The 19,154-nt window shown below is 32.7% G+C and overlaps 1 protein-coding gene across 7 annotated transcripts in view; it reads right to left on the bottom strand.

Annotated features, from left to right (window-relative positions):
• Positions 1 to 19,154, bottom strand: part of DACH1 (dachshund family transcription factor 1) — a 368,409-nt gene that overhangs the window by 36,317 nt on the left and 312,938 nt on the right. For all 7 annotated transcript variants that reach the window (XM_068675974.1, XM_068675983.1, XM_068675993.1 and 4 more), the window contains 4 exons: positions 17,037 to 17,188; positions 7,431 to 7,578; positions 2,789 to 2,932; positions 2,250 to 2,318 (listed from right to left, as the gene is read on the bottom strand). In XM_068675974.1, coding sequence (XP_068532075.1) covers positions 2,250 to 2,318; positions 2,789 to 2,932; positions 7,431 to 7,578; positions 17,037 to 17,188 — 513 coding nt within the window. The remainder of the gene's footprint in view (positions 1 to 2,249; positions 2,319 to 2,788; positions 2,933 to 7,430; positions 7,579 to 17,036; positions 17,189 to 19,154) is intronic.

The following is a 19,154-nucleotide window of genomic DNA, read 5'->3' on the forward strand; positions in this document are numbered from 1 at the left end:
TATATTAAACTTCAAAAAATTGCAGTCGATTAAATTAATTTCTTGTGTTTTTTTTTTTTTTTTTTTTTTTTTTTGTTGTTGTTTGTTTGTTGTTTTTTTTTTCTTTTCCTTAAATATATATGTGTGTGCGTGTTAATACTGTAAAGCAGAGACAGGAAATGTCAGAATAAGGTTGCCTTTGCAATATAATCCAAAATCAGGATCGTTATGTGATTTTAACTAAATAATCATGTTATTGATATAATCAATACTGATATTGATAATAATGTTATTTTGTGGGGTTTTGTTTGTTTGTTTTGTTATATCCTCTTGAACTACCTTGGACAGATAAATCGAGGAAAGGTCAACATTACTGAGCACATTGCTTATAAGACCTTGATTTCATTTGTTACGCAATTGGAAACATGAAATGAGCACAAGAAGGCAAAGAATAGCTGGAAAAGAAAGGATGATCATGATTAAAAAGCTGAAGTGCTATTTCTACGTAGCGTGGGATAAGTCTTTTAGAATACATACTTCCAAAATACTTAGTTTGTTTCTGTGTTGCTTGTCTTATGAATATCTCAGTCCATAAGGGAACTGGATTCAAGGGGAACAGTAATTTGAATACAACGAACACGTTTGCCAAAAATGCAAAATAGTCTCAAAAATCAGGTCCTAGTTACTTGATAGTAAAGCAATTTATCATCTCTGGTTTTTGTGACTTTCACAGATTTAAAATGGGAATACTCCAAACTATGCTTCCTTGCAGGTATGGTCTGAAGATAAAGTAATTAATGTTTGCAAGGAACTCGGACACTGCAGTGACTCCTGTAACAGAATGGCCTCTGAAGAAATTAGAAGTTTGTCTTTGTACCAAAAAATAAATAAATAATAAAATGTCTGCATGTAGTAATGTAGTCTGGATGTACGAAGTAGCATGATGTCTGGATTCTTTCTAAGCCAATAGATTGGCCAATTGATGCTTTGAAGCAGGCATACATTTTATGGGAAGAAAAACAGGATTCTAGAACAACAAATGTGTCATAATATGTACCCACTTCCCAGGCAACATTCAATCTAGCATATTCTGACCTTTGCAATACGGACTTGGCAGACATAACATGCAATATAAATCTTCTATATTTATGTATATATATACACTTGTGTGTTACGTATGTATATACACTTGTGTGTTTGTCCCACGTAAGGACTTGTTGCCTGTTTTGTATTTGTGTATATGGCCAAACATTAAAAGATTATTGACTTTTTTTCTGTTATTACAGCCTCCTTGTGGCACACTAGTAACAACGCTTTACGAATTAGAAAAAAGTGATTAAATAAGACACAGATGATGTCAAATGATACTGTTAAGATGTTTGACATCAAAATGAAAATAAAGGCAATTGAGAGTGATTACTGGTGCTAATCATTTTAGACTTGCCTTTGAAAAATGCACCTTCACTTACAATTGAAACCAAATGTTAATTTTGTTTTTTAGTATTCACATAGGTAGCTTTAGCTTGTTAACTAGAGAGGACATGACATGTATAACACAAATGCTATCTTATAAATTTGTTCTTTACTAACATTTTGATGTTTGCAATATATATAAATTTAGATTCACAGGGGAAGTAATAAAGCTCTCTTTTGTATTTCATGTATAACTTTACTAAGCAGATTTGTTTTATTAAAATGTAAATAATGGGATGTGGTAAATGAAAGAAAAAAGAAAAAAAAAAAAACATGAAGAGAATAAACAATGTATTTATTCTTAATGTTCAGAGTAGTGTATTGAAACACACCTTTCAGTAGCTGCCACTGAATATTGGCTTGAAATTCTCATCATGCCTTGAATGTTACCCATTATACCATGATATAAATGGTTTAGCCATTTATATCATTAAAAGGCTCAAAATATTTCTAATAGGCCTTTGAAAACATTGTTATCCTAAATCTAACTACACATATGCACAAAAATGCATTCAGCAAGTCTAAGATTCAGCAAGTCTAAGATTCAGCCCAATATTACTTCAAATTAATTATTCTTCTTTAATTCCACTGTATAAACAGAAATGACCTATTAATTTAAAGAAAATCTATCAACACAAAATGTATTCTCTCTTATAAACAAGCAAGATGAACTTGACCTTGTTTGAACTTGTTTTGATGTGGCCCAGATGGTAGGCTACATGCTTGAATAGCAGTCTAAAGCTGAGGAAAAACTCATATAGCAAGATCTAGATTTATAGCCTTTTGCAAATTCCTACCTTGTATTGTCCTTTCAGCATCTGTTCTGCCCCCGCTGCGGTCAGCTTCTATCTCTGGGGTCAGAGAGTCTAGAAGCATAGAAAGGTAAGACTGACACATATTTCATTCGATTCTTATAGCCCTTTTTACAACCTGTTACTCTAAATCTGAATTACAATAAAATCAACCTTTGTCAGTTTTTTTAATGTTGAACAATGACTGGAGGCCAGGACAATTTTTTGTAAGGCTAGAAAGATTAATGAGCAATAGGTATTTCAAGCATAAAGGTGAGAAGAAAAAGAATAATATTAAAAAAAAAAAAAAAAAAAACACTAATAATATAAAATTGTCCTAGTTGGGACATTCCCTGTAGTGAATTTATTTGCACATACTATATAAACTAACAAAGCAGAATAGAGAGAAGCATCACTTGAAAGAATTTCTTTTTTATTTTTTATTTTTTTACCCTCCCACCATGCTTTAAATTTTCAATAAAACCACCTTCTTTGGGCACTTAAATTGAACGTTAATGACACAGAAGCAAAAACTAGCTTCTTACCATTTAGGACCCTGAGACTATCTGTTGAAGCTGCCTGTTTCAGTGTCTGTTCTGCTTGCTCCCGTCGTTTAGTCTCAAATTCAAGTGCTTCCTGCAATTTCCTCTTTGCCTTCTTTTCCTTCTTTAACCTTTTCTGAATTATTGCTAGGAAGAAGAAAATCAGTATACTCAAATTCAGATCTGAAACTTGGCTTCATGATTATATATTAAGAGTTCTAAAAAACAATACAACTGCAACAGTTTATATAAATTGAGTAATTATACAATATCAACTTAAACTATTTGAAAGTTTTGAGAATCACACTGGGATATTTAAAGAATTACTGTTCTGTACCATGCTATTGAAAACTGTAGGTGATATTCAGCTACTGCATAACGTGTTTGTATTTTTTTTTCTTTTTTTTTTGAAAAAAAAGTCACTCTTTTTTTTTTTTTTTTAATAAACATATGAGGATCTGTGAATGTCCAAATTAGAAAACCTTGGAACTAACAATAAAATTTACATCTTTCATCATCTGATGTAGATATGCCTCTGTCTCTGGAGCTGAAGTTTTTGAGGGATTATGTACACAATTTTATCTCTTGTAGCACATAGTATATCCACAGTAATCAAATTCTCATCCATGGCTTCTCTCCTCCAACAGCCAGTGCCCCAAATGCAACAGGACCTCAGCCCCTGCTCTGCTTCACTCCATAGAGAAAAGCCCTCATCTTTCAAATTGTCCTCCAAGCTGCTGCTTGCTTCAAGCCATCCAACCTCTTGGTGCCTGGTCTCTTCCTCGTATTTATCTCTTATCCATATTTGTCCTTTCTTTTATTCTTTAAAAACAAACAACAAAAAAAAACTTCACTTTTTTTTTCTTCTCTGACAGTTCTGGTCTCATCGATCTTGAAGAACTCATAACAAACTCTACAGTTGGAATACCTGGACAGATCCCCCAGCCATGTAAATATTAGTTTGTATGTCAATTGTAAGGGAAAATACTCAGAAAGTAAGGAGTCTTCTAAAATTCAGTCTAGAAGGCACTAATTTAGAAAATGTTTTCCCTCTATTTTTTGTTCATATTCTAAAAGAAAAAGGGTTACAAGATCAGTATATAAATGAATCATACAGGGGTTGTTTAAAAGAAGCTCCATTACGATTTTTTTCTATGTTAACAACGAGTTCCTTCCAAACTGCACAAACTGCAACCTTACAACCACAAAAATACAACTTGTATTGAAGTAACTAACTCCTCCCTAATTAAAGGAATATATCACAGGTTATTTCCCCAATGGAAAGGGTAATATGAACTTTTTTTCCTTTTTTCTTTTTTTCTTTTTTTTTTCCTACTCAGTAAAAACCAAACTGAATCTCTAAAGAAATCACAAAAAGCCGTAGAGCACATCCACGAAACCTAAACCTTTCTTACATAGCATGTTTAGGGTTTTCAGAGACGTGCATATAAGAAGCTTAATTTCCATAACAACTTCCTGGGCAACCTTTGCTAGAGAACCAGTTATTTATACATTAACTACAGAAAAATTATCATCACCAAAACCAGATATTAGGTGATACTAGATTTGACTAAAATAAATAAATAAATAAATAAATAAATAAATAAATAAATAAATAAATAATCTAGCACTGTATCCTGCTCCAAAGTAATCTCTTGAACATGCTTAGGGAAGAATGCTGGAAAGGATAAAAATCTGCTTCCACAAGCTTATGCACCCCATTTCCAGTAGTCTGTGCTGGCGATAATAATGATTTATTTAAAGGGAATTATTGCTATGTAATTTATATGCTAAGAATAACTGCTTCTTGGGTACTCTTCAATATTTTTTGTTGCTATACAGAACTGTTCAGACACAAAATATATATAAATACATATCCTGTAGTGAAAATAGTTACATCCAAGACTTTGGAATTTTGGCTTTTTGTATATTTTGTATATTATTGTATACTTATATATATTTTATATAGTACCAACTACTTTACAGGCATATTGTCTTACACTGTCAAAAAACATCTAGTATATAAAGGCTAAGCTAAATACATTTTGAAACATTGCAGTTTTAGTGTTTTCACTATAAGTACTTTGAAAGTGATTGCAATAAATGAGAAGGAGACATATGTTGCTTTCTGAATTAAAATGTCATCATGGCTGACACATTGTAGATGTGAGTACAGCAGTCAGAGCCAGAATTAGCAAGCCCTTACTGTGTAGCTGCTCACAGAAGAGATATTATCCTACTTTCACTGGTTGATGAGACATCCTACAGCCTCACTAATTGGAATATTTACAAAGGAAGGAAACAGTACAGTAAATAAGCAGCACTGTAGAACATATAGTAGCGGCAGTGAAATTAGTGTCCCGTCCCCCCTCCCTATATATAAAAAAAAAAAAAAAAAAAAAGTAATATTTGACTTGTGTTAACATGACAAGCAAAAGACAGACATTGATACAGGTTGCCTTGTGCTCTTGTGCTGAAGATTCCATTTATCTAATGGACTTCGACCTGTGTGTGACAGAGTGCATGTTTCTATGCCGTAGTTTTTTAAGCATATTCGGGTTTTTCGTAGGATAACTCTTAACTAACTAGAGCTGTGGTACAGTTCTCTCATTTTACTCATGCTTCCATTAAGATGTGAAACTTTCTTTGAGACATGACATTTGCTATTTGGAAAACTAATGTCAGGTAAAGCCTCCTAAGCATTTTTCTATCTTTAATTGAAGAATAAATTCTCAAAGTAATTACAATCTGACCTTATTTGTTTCTCTCCTATTTGGCTCTGCTCATTTTAAAGAATAATCTACTATTTTTCTTTGTTTTATACAGAAGTATCCACTATTAAAGATAGTCATCCTCATTAAATTCTCTTTACTATATACCATTATTAAGTGCTCAGAACCATTCCTCTTTGGTCAGACTCTTTTACCAGTGCAATGTCATCATTAAAAGGATACATATAAAAGAAGCAGATAGTGCATAGTGCTGAGAATAACATTGTAAAGTATTTCATTTCACTATCCTAAATAAAATAAAGGACTATCACATGTTCTTTCTTGACATAGAACTTTGAGCAAAATTGCTTTTACCTAATTTTAACCAGTGAAAGCATGTGTCTAATTCAACCTAGTCAAATGTTTTTGTTTTAAACAGGAAGAGAAAGAAGTTTCACAGTGTAATTGACACCACCTACTTGTCCGAGAGAAGAATGTAGGAATCTCTTTCTTTATTGAAATAAAAGGAATTTATAATATTAGCTTAAATGAGGTGCTTAATTTCTATATGGAAAAATGCAAGTAAGGTCAGAGGGGTCCTCTAAAAAAGGGATACATGATTGAGGGGTTGTGAAACACAGAAGTAGATATGGATGTGAAGAATAACTGGGCCATTTTAGAAAACTTCTTTAAAGGTGTAAGTAATGCAAGTGTACTGACTAAAATAGGCCAGTTGTGGACAAAAGGATGATTCATTGCACAGTTGTGATAATTGTTAACAGTAGTTGTCTTTAAAAATGTATTATTATAAGTTTAAAAGGGAAATTAATGATGCAGCAGTCCTACTCTTTAATAGGTCAAGACATGATATAGAATTACATTGCTTACTTACAGGTAGAATGTTAATTAAAGGTATAATGATATTGGTCATGAATCCAAGAGTTCTTGGGGTTCCTTAACTCAATGGTTCACAGAAAAATAAACTATAACTCTATCCCTGAAAAACTATTTATCTGACTTGTCATGTTCTGTGTTAAACAGGAAGCTAGCCCCAGAGGTTAACTGCTCCTTGGGAAGTAATCAGACAATACTAAAGAGCAATAAATAAAAAAGAAGAACCGTAAAGGAAGATGGGAACATGCTCATAATGCAAATAGTTATGTAAATCACTATAAACTACCTTAACTTTACTACCAATGTTTTAGAAAAGTGTACTTATATAAGTGTATATTATATATAATATACATACGATCTACTGTATACCATATATAATGTATATATTTTATATCATTCTAATAATGTAATGAAATTATAAAGAATTAATTAACAAGTACATATATTTACAGTGAGGGTTTTTTTCAAGAAGAACCTTAGCTGTTCCTTCTATAAACGTGTTTGAACTGATGCATTATACAAGGCTTACATATTACTATTACCTTTATATTTATGACATACAATTTACCTAAATATGCAATGCATGACTCTATCACATAAGAAAAAAAATGAATTCATAACACCTTGCAGCTTTTGATTTGATAATAGTTGTGTTTGTATTAAGTAGATATTCCTTTTCATAATGATCACAACCTGACAAAGTCCACAACTTCTGCATTTATAATTGTGCTGTACATTTCTGATACGTTGGAACAAGTCAAAACAAAACAAAACAAACAAACAACAAGCAAACACAAACAAACGAACAACCAAAAATATATATCACACATACACAAGTAAAAGGCACATTTGTTATAAATCTCATAAAGATTCTATGCAGAATCAGGATTCGGCAGGGTGCAAAATTTCCTGTATAGCAGTCAGCAGAAACATAACATAAGCGTAGGAGAAAAGTTTTGATCAAACACGGGTGCCTGATGGAAAAATAGGTTTCCAGAGAAAATATATTTCAGGTATTTATGTTTGCTTAATGAAGATACCTCTGTTCTTCTGCTCCACAGCCAACTGTTTTTCAAGTGTTTCCCTCATTTCTCGTTCCCTGAAGAGCTCCATCTTCAGCTCTGTCTTTTCCAGTTGGACCTGTTTCTCTTGAGCTCTAGCATTGTCTATAGCAACCTTTAGTAGACCCTGTTCAAAGATAAAGTTGGATATTTTAATGTTTAAAGAATGTTAGAACAGCTGACATAATAAACAACTTCTGTTATTTATCTTTGATTACTCATGTGAGATTTTATAAATGAAACAGTCCTGTTACTGGGTCAAAGCCTCCCAATTATCAACAGCAAATTTTTACTCCAGTTAATTTTAAGAGGTGGACAAAAAATCTGTAAAAAGTAGGGAGTCAAGCTTTCACAGATGACATAAACTGGTCTTTAACTATGCATATAACTAATGTGAAAAAGTTATAGTAGTAGGTTTATTCTTCATAAGAGATTTGAAAAACAAAACAAAACAAAACAAACTATATCAGCAACTTGCCTGTAACCAAAAAAAAATTTGTTCCATAGAAAAAGAATTGGCAGTCACCCACAGAATGATAAATTCAGCCTCTAGTACTGCTCAAGCTCCTTATTGTTGTTAGTTGTTAGTTATTATTATATGTCATATTATTTCCAAGGAAGATTATGTTATTGGGATACTAAGCTGAGGACATTCACAAAGCAGGAAGATCTCTTTGTCTTAAAAAGTCCATTTGTATATTAAAAAGTCCATCTTGTACAATTTTTATCTCACAGCAGAGGACAAAACATAATTGTCTCTTACTTTCTTGACCTGGGATGGTCAGAAAAAAGTCTACTTTTTTTGTTTTATTGTATCAGAAAATAATGATCCAGCCTATACTATTTTTTTCTTGAGAATTCAACTCCACAATTCCACAAATCTTTTCACAGGAAACAGACAGAACCTAGCATAGCTAATAACTAGTTAGTTAGGTCACTGAGATAAGCTATGAAAAAGAGGAGAGGAAATAGGATGGATAGAAATAAATAAATATGGACAGAAAATAATTCAATATTCCAGAAGTTTGGCTGTCAGGCTCTTGGGTGTACACCTCAATCTCTTCTCCTGAAGATATCATAATATAGTAGATAATTAAGCATAGCTATGCGTATATGATCCTGTATGGATATGAACCCACCTGTAGTATATCTTAGGCAAGTCTCCTCACAGCTTACCTCCATAGACCCAATTTAATTACTGATATAAAGCAAAATAATGCCAATAAAAGAGACTGAAAGGTTTCTAGCAGGTATGTTAGGGAAGCATTCAGCTAACAGAGAAGAGGTTCGCAAGACCTGCTCTCAGAACCAGGTACTACAGACATGCTTACAGCTTGCAAGTAAATTCCCTCACCACTCAGGCACACTTCCTAAATTAGATTCTGGGTTTCAAGTTTTTTCACTAAAATTCTTTGAAATATCCCCCAAAAGAACAAGTGAGAATTATGATACTTAAATATGAAGAAAAAAAAAAAAAAAAAAAGCATTCTTCATGTGTTAGTCTGCACATTTCTCCTGCTAGCCTTCCTAATTTTAATGACTGCTTTGAAATCTGTATCCTTCAAACACCTCTTTTAATTCTGTTTTCAGGGCCTATTATTTTCAGTACTCTTCATCTTCATTCTTAAGTAAATTTTTGCCTCAAGTGTTGTCTCATGCAGAGCTTAATTCTTTGCAGCTCTATTACAGTTCAATCTATAAAGTCCATAGAAGCAGAGAGAACTAAACACCTTCCAAGTGCAAGGTCAATATAGTCACTTAAACAATATACACTATAGAACCGCATTTGAAAATATCTAACAGGATCTCAACAGATGTGCTTACAAATATATTTTGAGTTTTAGCAGTTTTCTTTAAAAGAACAAAAAGCTATTATAAAATATCCAAAACACAAAGATATTTTGTGGTGAATGCTAAACCTCGGTGACTACTAAATAAAATTTCCTAAAGCTATATACAAAGATCTGTACACATATACAAAGCAAAATATACTTTAAAACATTTATAAAGTCTTTGCAATCTATTTTTTGAATGTTACTGTTCACTTGAAATCAACTTCCCCTACCCCATTCACCTATGCTTACAACCATCATAAACTGTGGATGGTTGGTTAATAATGGATGTTTCTGAAATACTGTGAAATTCAGGAAGGAGCTATTTATTAATGTATGTTTCTGATTTGTGCTTGAACTCTAGAATATTTTAATCTCCAACTCATCACTTACTAAATAGAACATGTGATTCACTCAAATCACTAATAAACTAGATCAAGTGAAATTATAAAATTATATGAAGGGTATTTGTTGATGAAAAGTATACTGTCAAATAATTTTAAAGCTACAAACACCCTCCTCCAAAATTCTTGCAATTCATCATATTTAACAATAAAATTGACCTGCTAAAATAACTGCCATCTTTACTCAATTCAACTACATTCTTGTACATGTTTCTTCTTCATCAGGAACGAACAATTAGTAACAAATGAAAGAGATCATTACATCAAGTGCCCTTTTAGATCACCCCAATTAAAACTTTAGTTTAGCTGTATTTTAATTCTAAGATACCAAATTCTAATTTTCTGCTCTGATTGCTCTTGTTGACTTATCTTTGAAAGATGTACTCTCAGTGCAAAGCCTAGAGATTATTTAGCAAGCTGCCAATGTTGGCACCACTTAATGCGTTGATTGGTTGTATTATCAGTAGCAGTTTAAAATAAATTACTAGTAAATTATTATTGTCTTTGCCTGACAAAACACAATATTTTGGTGTTCTTTAAATATGAAACAATCATTATGAATAAACATGGAAAATAATGCTAGCGTAGCACTGATGTGTGTAACTTTGTATTAAGAATAGCTGCAAAGTGTGAAGCTGCTAAAAGCATATTACATTTTCTACACCATACTTCCTCCTCCAACCATTTAAAAAAAAAAAAAAAAAAAAAACTTGCTGCTAACATAGCTAATGGTAATACATTACCTATTGCTGCTGATTATGTCTGAAAAATATTAGCTTTTTGAAGCCAAGACTCACTAGGGACTACTTATAAGCTACACAAAATTAAGTTTCATTTTTAGAAGTTAAATCAGTGCACATCAGTAGGCGTCCAATGTGAAAAAAAAAAAGTCTGCATGAGAGCCAAACTGATGCATATGCAAAAGTACTGCTGTTGCCAATGACATCTCTAATGCAAAAATACTGGAAACATTCAATATCTCCCTTTATTTAATGCAGAAGGGGCTGAGAAAAGCAACTAAAAAGCAGAGCATCTAAAAATCATCAGTGCCCCTTGGAACAGGAATAGCAGTTGCATGAAATTCTATTAATTCTCCCAGTGGATCATCTGTAAAAGATTATACAAAATGCAGTATGTCCAACTTGTATTTGCTATGGCTAATCCTCTAACCTGATATTAAATCAATATGCTGCCAATGACAATGGGAAATGCAGTGCAACACAGGGCATTAACAAAAGGAAAATATTTCCCTTTAGGGAAGGTCAGATGTTACAGAGGCTGGATAATGATGATTGTAGTGAACATGCTCAGGTTCCAGATTTGTTTTTAATACAGTATCTGGAGCCAGGCTTTAAACATGGGATGTTATTCTTCCTCTCTCTGTCACTGTTAATATATATATATATATTATTTCAGTGTAATATAAAACGTTGACATTTTTTCCCTGGAAAATTATAGTTAAATCTGGTTTTGGTTTGTTTACCCCATTTACTTGTTCTGATATTTTTCACTGATAAATTCTCCAGAAGTGTCCTAAATAAAAAGTTATGTTGATGTATGGTTGCTATTTCTTCCCATTCACTAACTAATGCATATCTCTAATACTTCTGAAAGCAGCATCGTGTTAGGACATTCTACTGATCCCTTTGAAATTAAACGTTAAAGATATCTCAGCCTTAAAGCTGGTATTATCAATCACTATTAAACAACAACTATAATAATAATAATAATAATAATAATAATAATAATAATAATAATAATAATAATAATAATAAATGACTAAAAAAATGTGTGGTATATTTTCAAAGGGTAGGGAAAAAAAAAAGTTGTATAGAAATTTTTCTCATTCTAGCTTCATCTACTGTGTGTTACAGGTAATAAACTTCAGTTAGCTACATAGCTATATGTGACTTAAAAACGACCTTACTAGTTAATTCAGTGGTCTGCCTAGAATATTTTTGTTTCCAGCAATTTCCCATAGTGAGTGAAAAAAGAACACTAAAAGAATAAGGCATGAATGTAGAGAAGCATTTTGCATTTCCCATCAAATATCCCAGCTTCCAGAAATTTGTAATATATTAGCTATTCCTGCTGAAAACACTTGCAAATAACACTACTTCTCTTTTAGGTAGGAGATTGCATATAATTTGTGTGCTCTCATTATTGTTGGGAATTAAAAAAAAAAAAAAAAAAGTTTATTATATATTGTATTAACTTTCTTCCACAGGTAAAATTCTGCAATTTATAACTGAGTGCCAACTTAAGTAACATAAGCTAACACAGCTTGACTATCTCTACAGACAACTTTAGGAAGACATTTTTGTAGTATCTCAGTATCTCAGATTGAGTATCTCCATCACAGGTAAAGGCATATTGTACAAATATAAATGATATTTTTCATTAACATTTTCTGTGAGGAATAAATTTCTATTGCCTTTTAGCAGAAGACAAAAAAAAAAAAAGTTGAATTAAAGCAGTAATTTTTACTTTATCCAGTGTTTGTAATACTTTTCCCTTGTGTATTTAGTTGTAGATGGAAACAGTGCAGGAGACTCACAGCAATAAAGCTAGTTGTTTGCTTTGTTTTCATAAGGGAATTTAGTTGATAATCATGTATTTATTTTATTAATATAAATGGGACAGTTGCAACTTATTTTACATATTTCTTTTAAAAAAATAGCAGCAAATTTTGTCAACACGATACAGTCTTGACAGAGAAATGTAGCTATTGGTGAAACTGATTCATCTATTAGATATTAATAGAAATTTTTCTCTGGGTTAAGACTGAATATTCAGATTCTAAAAGCCTAAATTAATATCACTATTACCCAGGAATATTGCAGTATCATGAAAGGCTGTGGCTGTAACAGACTTTGGCATAATTGGGCCATGACTTAAAATGGTGAGAGGTATGAAAACATCTTTAGCCTTCTCACTAGTTCCCACATAGCATTTTGCTGTGACCCACCTTCCATCACCCTTCATCCACTCTGCAGCTGCACATAGACTTCCAGAATTTAATCTGGAAGAAATCAACAAATATACATTGTAAAGGAAAAGATATCACTTAATCAAAACTCTCTCAATAGGAAAATATTGCCCCTATCTAATTTATTTTGAGTTTATTTGATACTTGTTACAGTTAATTATTAATATCTCTGCAATCCCAGTAAGACTTATGTCTTCATTGTTCTGGATTCTGTATATTGTGATTATCTCCTCTTCAAATGTATAGATAATTAAATATTAAAGTTGTGGTTTTTGTTTGTTTGGTTGGTTTTGTTTTTTAATAAGTATTTATTAAGTCTAGTAGCTGGTATGTTGTTCTGCTTTGGATTTAGGATGAGAATAATGTTGATAACACACTGAGTTGTTGTTAAGCAGTGTTTATGGAGAGCCAAGTACTTTTCAGCTTCTCACACTGCCCTGTCAGAGAGGAAGCTGGGGATCTGCAAGAAGCTGTGAAGGGACACATCTAAGACAGCTGACCCAAACTGGCCTAAAGATATCCCATATCATATGATGTGATGCTTAACAATAAAACTGGGGGGAGTTTGATGGGGGAGGCAGAGGGAGAGAGGAACACCATTACTCAAGGTGGGCATCAGCTGGCTGGTGGTGAGCAATTGTGTTGTGCATTGCTTGTTTGTTTTGTTGTTTGTTTTAACATTTGTTGTTGTTATTGTTTTCATTTGTAGGGTTCTTTTTTTTTTTTCTTTTCTTCTCTTATTAAACTGTCCTTATCTCAATCCATGAGTTCTTTCATTTTTCTTTTCAGTCTTCTCCCCATCCCACTGCGGGTTGCAGCGTAAGCAAATGTCTGTGTGGTGCTTAGCTGCCTGCTGGGTTAAACCACAACAGGTATTTATGGAGAAATAAAAAAAGACATGTTTATGATATTAAAAAGCATCTGATGACAGCTATAGCAAACGGACTTATCTAATACTAGCCTAGAATTATGGATTACTGATGAGGCATTATTCGTTTACCTTTAATATGGATGGAAAACACAGACTTGCTTAGCATTTAGTGGACAATTTTAAAGACTGACTCAGACTTCTACAATGGAAGTAAGAGGACTAAGACACCAAGCTCAAGTGACAGCTGTCATCTAAGTTCTTCAACACCTTCAAGACTTTTGGCACTTTTTTTTTTTTTTTTCAAATGTCAAAAGTGTTCACAAATTGTCTACTTACATACCCAAAAGCACCAACCCCATGGTCAGATTTAGGATCCCCCTAACCCTGACAAAGTTCAATACTACATTTTCTGTTTTCCATATTTTAAACCAGGACAAACATTACAGCTTCTGGAGACACCCATGTTCTCTGTGACACAGATCCTTCCTCTCACACAGCTGAATAAACAGAGTGTATTACAACACAAGTATCTACCATTACATCCATACAGATTTGTGTAGACAGGGGTTGCTTGTCTATGTATTCATGTGATCCTCATAATCCTAAAATATAGGCATCCTCCATCACTGCATTTGGCAGGTCACCTAATGAAGATGTGCATTTCACAGGCAGACATATACCCATCCTATGAAAAGACACGTCTGTATTTTGGTCATGTGGGATCTTAGGAAAAAGGGAATGGTGTTTAGCAAAACTAAAAAACTAAAAACTAAAAAACTAAAAACTAAAAAACTAAAAAAACTAAAAAACTAAAAAACTAAAAAACTAAAAATAAAAACTAGTCCTTGATAGTTTTTAGCCTAGCTAGATTTGCTGTTATCTTATCTGTACTCAAAAGCACCTCAACAGCAGAGGCAGGGAACAAACTGTAGGCCAGATGATCTTTTCTAGAAAGTCAGATATGGTGCACTGTTGGTAACTTCTGTCATTAATGTTAGTAGAGCTGGAACAAGAGAATGGTGAGTGAGCTTACTACTCCATGTCTTCTTTGAATCCACACCTCTGCACTGAAAAGGATGCAAAATTAACCTGGGCCAAAGGAAAATAAAGAGGAATTGACTCATGTACTAGAGGCATCATAAATTTCAGGTGGTGCTTATGTGTTTCCTAACAAAGTCACAAACGATGTTACAAGCACTGGCCATAGTACAAAATTGTCCTGTTCCAAAAATCCTGTAAAGGAGTTTGAACTTGTAGTCAAATATGTAAAACTTACTTCTGAAAGTGTCAGTATCAAAGAGCATAGTTCACCTGTTTGTCTGAGGTAGCCTCCTCTCATTATAAGAAACACTGAAAATGGAAACCATTTCTACGTCACCAATTAAAGAAACTGTCACTGTTGTGTAGAGGTTATTGTAACAGACTCTACTGTTTTAAAGAGAATACTTAACTATTTCTACACAGTTAGGAAAATAATTATCTCGATATATAATTATATTTATAATGTCTGTCTATATAGAGAGACAGAAAAATGTTGTTTTTTTTTTTAAGTAGTCCTGATGGAGATGAAATGTATGGAGAAAAAAAATTAAAAATTATGTCTTGATATTATGTGAAAGAATTCCCAGAGCTCTGTGGGAATGATGTAGTGAGACATGGGAACAAAGTGAAAAAATCCAAAGGGCTTTAAAACCCACCTGTTTACCATGACTGGTGATTTGTCATGATGTGGAAACTCAAAGCAAGGAGCAGAAGTAGAAAAATAAAAATAAAAATAAAAATAAAAATAAAAAAAATATAATAAGTCATGATCTTTCCTTTAATCTCTTCAACATATAAGACTAGTTTAAGAAAAAGGAAAAAAAAAAAAAAGCAATAAAGCAATTCCTGAATTTCACATTCACATTTTCTGTAAGTCAAAACTGAATGCATTCTTGGCAAATTAATCCTAGTCATTTATCCTGAAGTACTGCAGTACTTTCATATTCAATCACAAGATTAGCTAACCTGTTGATGCTGAATGCTCTGCTCATTAGGTTGCTGTCTAGAGACATTGAGTGCACACATTTGTCAAAAAAATTACTAGGAACTTTCCTGTACATGCATGCATAGCCAAAACATTACATACTGTACTAACTGTCTTTCTTCCTCTGGGGAAAAAAAAAAAAAAAAAAAAAAAAAAAAAAAAAAAAGTTCTTTACAGATTACAACAGACCTGTGAGAAGAATGAGAAGAATACTATATTTCGCAGAATTACCTTGTTTTATGATTTTAATATCCTAAAAGCATAATCACAAATGCCTAAACTATCAGTTTAGGCAAATATAGCAATACTCAATAGCTAGAAATTTCTATAAATTCTTAAATGGCATGGTTTTTTTTTGCTTTTGTTTGTTTGTTTGTTTGTTTTATGATCAGATCTCAAAATATCACTAATGAAAATATCATACACTTGTTTCATAAAACAAGTCTGAAGTGTCATAAACTTGAAGATTACTTAAGAGAGTAAAATGAACAGGATTTGGCCCTACTTTGTGTAGTGTTTGCTGAGTATAATAGAATTGATCTGATGCATTTACACAAATGAGCAGAAAAAAAAAAGTATTGTAAAAATTACTTTATAAGTTATAAGCTGCACAAACAAGGCTTATCTATAATGAATACAATATGGCTGCATTATTTCCTGCACTATCATTTTGCTTCTGCATGCAACATACAACTATATTGTTGCAAAAATTCCATCTGGAAAACACATGTTCATTGAATTTGTGGACAAAAAAGATCTTCATTCTAATATAAAACACTAACATCTTGGCTTCATGCTATACGCAAGTGTACACCTTGAACAATATTTGAATCAGACTGTACTGTACACTCAATAGACATGCTGACTACCCACAGGAAATCTGCAGAAAATTTGATAATACCCTTTGAAGTCTATTCTTTGAAGACAGTACTTTAAGTTAAATGAGCTTATTTATAAAAGAAGTGGTGTTTTTGTGTGTGTGTGCGTGTGTGTGTGTGTTTTTTTGTGTTTTTTTTTTGTGAATATTTCTATGGGAGACACATTTCAAATAGCTTTAACTATCATTTCCACCTTGGCACTCCAGCAATTTAAAATAACTATTTATTAAAGAAAAGTTTCTCTGCTTAGTTAATGAGATAAACTTAAACAGTAAGATACATTTCATTAGCCTGTAATAAAAAGAGCATTTAAGATAAATGTTGTTAAACACACCAATGTCATTTTCACTGAATACTCTGCTGTGGTTTAATACACAATCTATTTTTATGTACTGTATCTGACAGCTTCTAAATTCATTTTTTGTTGTGATTCCTTTAAATCTTAAATTACTAGAAAGTTTCAGTAAATTTGTTGATCCAAATAATCTTATAAACTGATTAGGCAAGAATGGTTGTATTAATTTAGACAAAACTGAACAACTGGCTCCTCTCCATCCCTTTAAGCTGCTGTACAGAAAGGCCTACCTGGATGTTAGTCAGAAGGGTCTCTATGGATGACAATCCATCTGGGAATAGAAATGGAGATGGAAAACCTGGAGGTAGTGGTTGCCCATGCCCAGTTAGAGAAAGTTTGTCAAGGCTGTCTCTTGCGGTTGGTGTGGAGAGCGGGGTCTCATCTGTATGTGATTGAAACAAAAATATAGAACAAGTTACGCTTGTCTGTTTTTATTAGACCTCAGTAATGGCTTCCCTAGTGGTTTCCAGAACATTTATTGCAAATTGGTTCCTGCTATCAGGAGAAAATGCTTTCTGCTGAATTTTCTTTAATGAAAAAGCTGTGGAGATACAACAAGATAACATTAATGAGTAACTTTATAAGCCTTTTAAATGCAGTCTCTAATGAGACTGAGTTTACAGTGCCATAGAATCTTTTTAAAACAAATATTATCTCACATATACTTGTGATAATATATTCAGACTGACTTTATGGGCACCTTCCCAATTATCTCATTTTAGTTCTTGTTCTATTTGGAGTAACAATAGAATATTTTCTAGCATGACATATATTGTGTATAGTAGAAGTATTTGAATACAAGGCTTCCCACACAATTAACCCTTCCCATTCTTAATGTTTTCATTTACATCTCAGAAGATTCTGCAACACAGAGAATATCTACAAATCTTCAATGCATTATTAATCAAGAAAGTATACCTGATTCCCACAATGAAAACATACTCTGAACAATAAATGATATTAACAGCATGGTTACAATTACTGCCTTTTCTTTTTTTTTTTTTTTAAACACAGATATTTTCTAACAATTAGTGTTCAATTCCTTAGTGAGATCATAACAATCAGATTTGATCGGCTGTCACATCACAACAGGAAAAACTCCCCCAGCTTGAAGACCACTAAGATTAACATGTCACAGATAATCTGTGAATGGATTATAAAGTGCAGAAATTAAAAAAAAATAGAGGCTTCAATACACTTTTTTTTTCTTCCTTTTTCTTTTTAATATTTGAAATATTTTTAGACTACTGTTAATATGATATGGTATAGAAATTTAGGTCAACGTCTTTGTACTAGATGTTAATCTGAATTCTTCAAAAGGAAAACTATCTATACATATATTTAGATGCATATATCTCTACATACTTTTCTTACCAAGGGCACAGTCATTAACTGACACATATTCATGTATCTCAATACAATTCAAGGGCATTAGAATGTATTCTTTACGTTATTACAGAACTCTGCACACCTGTTTGACTACAGAAGAGTTTGCCAGACTTGCACTATATGAAAATCTTGATATTATTTTCCTAAAAAGATCTCTCTCTTCAAATGAGGTGTTGTATTTTCTAAAGTGGAAATAGTCTAAGGACAGGAAAATTTAAATCCATTGCAAGAGAGGGTTAAAGTTTAAGTTTCAACAATCCTGGATAGACAAAAAAAAAAAACTGTAACTCCAAGCCCCAGTTCATTCCAACAGTCCATTTCCAGCAACACTCCATACAGAAGCAATCTCTGGCAACCATTTTTAGGTGCAGTCTTCTTGTCCCATCTCTTTGACAACTCAGTTGTGCTGGCCAGCGCTGAATGGTGCTAAAAGCCTCACCCATAATATCCCTGCACAGAAATGCTAAAACAGGTTTCTGGGCTTGTCCCACTTAGTACTTTCTGTAGTTAGTGGAAAGAAACATACAGCATTTTAAGGCACTAATCCATCTGATCTATTATAGTCATCATGTGGATGCATCAAAAGGCAAATCTTCCTCTAGAAGTGCCTGCTGACTTTATGAGGAGCATCAGCTGACATGCTCTATGGAAAGGATCTGAAAAATGTACTCTATAAATCCATCCTCTGTCTTCATGGTAATGGAGATGGTAATAACAACATGGATATCTCTGTAGTCATTTTAAAACAACATACTGAAATTTGGCCCCAAAAATGAATTGTTTCTTTTCTTCACAACTTTTAAAATGTTATAGACATATTCACCATATTAGAAAAAATGGATAAATAAGTCAGGTATTCCCAGGTGTCGATAAACACTGCACAGTACTATTTTTGTTTGCTGCAAATATGGCTTTCCCAAATGTTTCCTATGCAATGTTAAAAATAAATAAATTTATTT

The sequence above is a fragment of the Anas acuta genome, chromosome 1 (genome assembly GCF_963932015.1).
Source record: "Anas acuta chromosome 1, bAnaAcu1.1, whole genome shotgun sequence".
Lineage (NCBI taxonomy): Eukaryota > Metazoa > Chordata > Aves > Anseriformes > Anatidae > Anas > Anas acuta.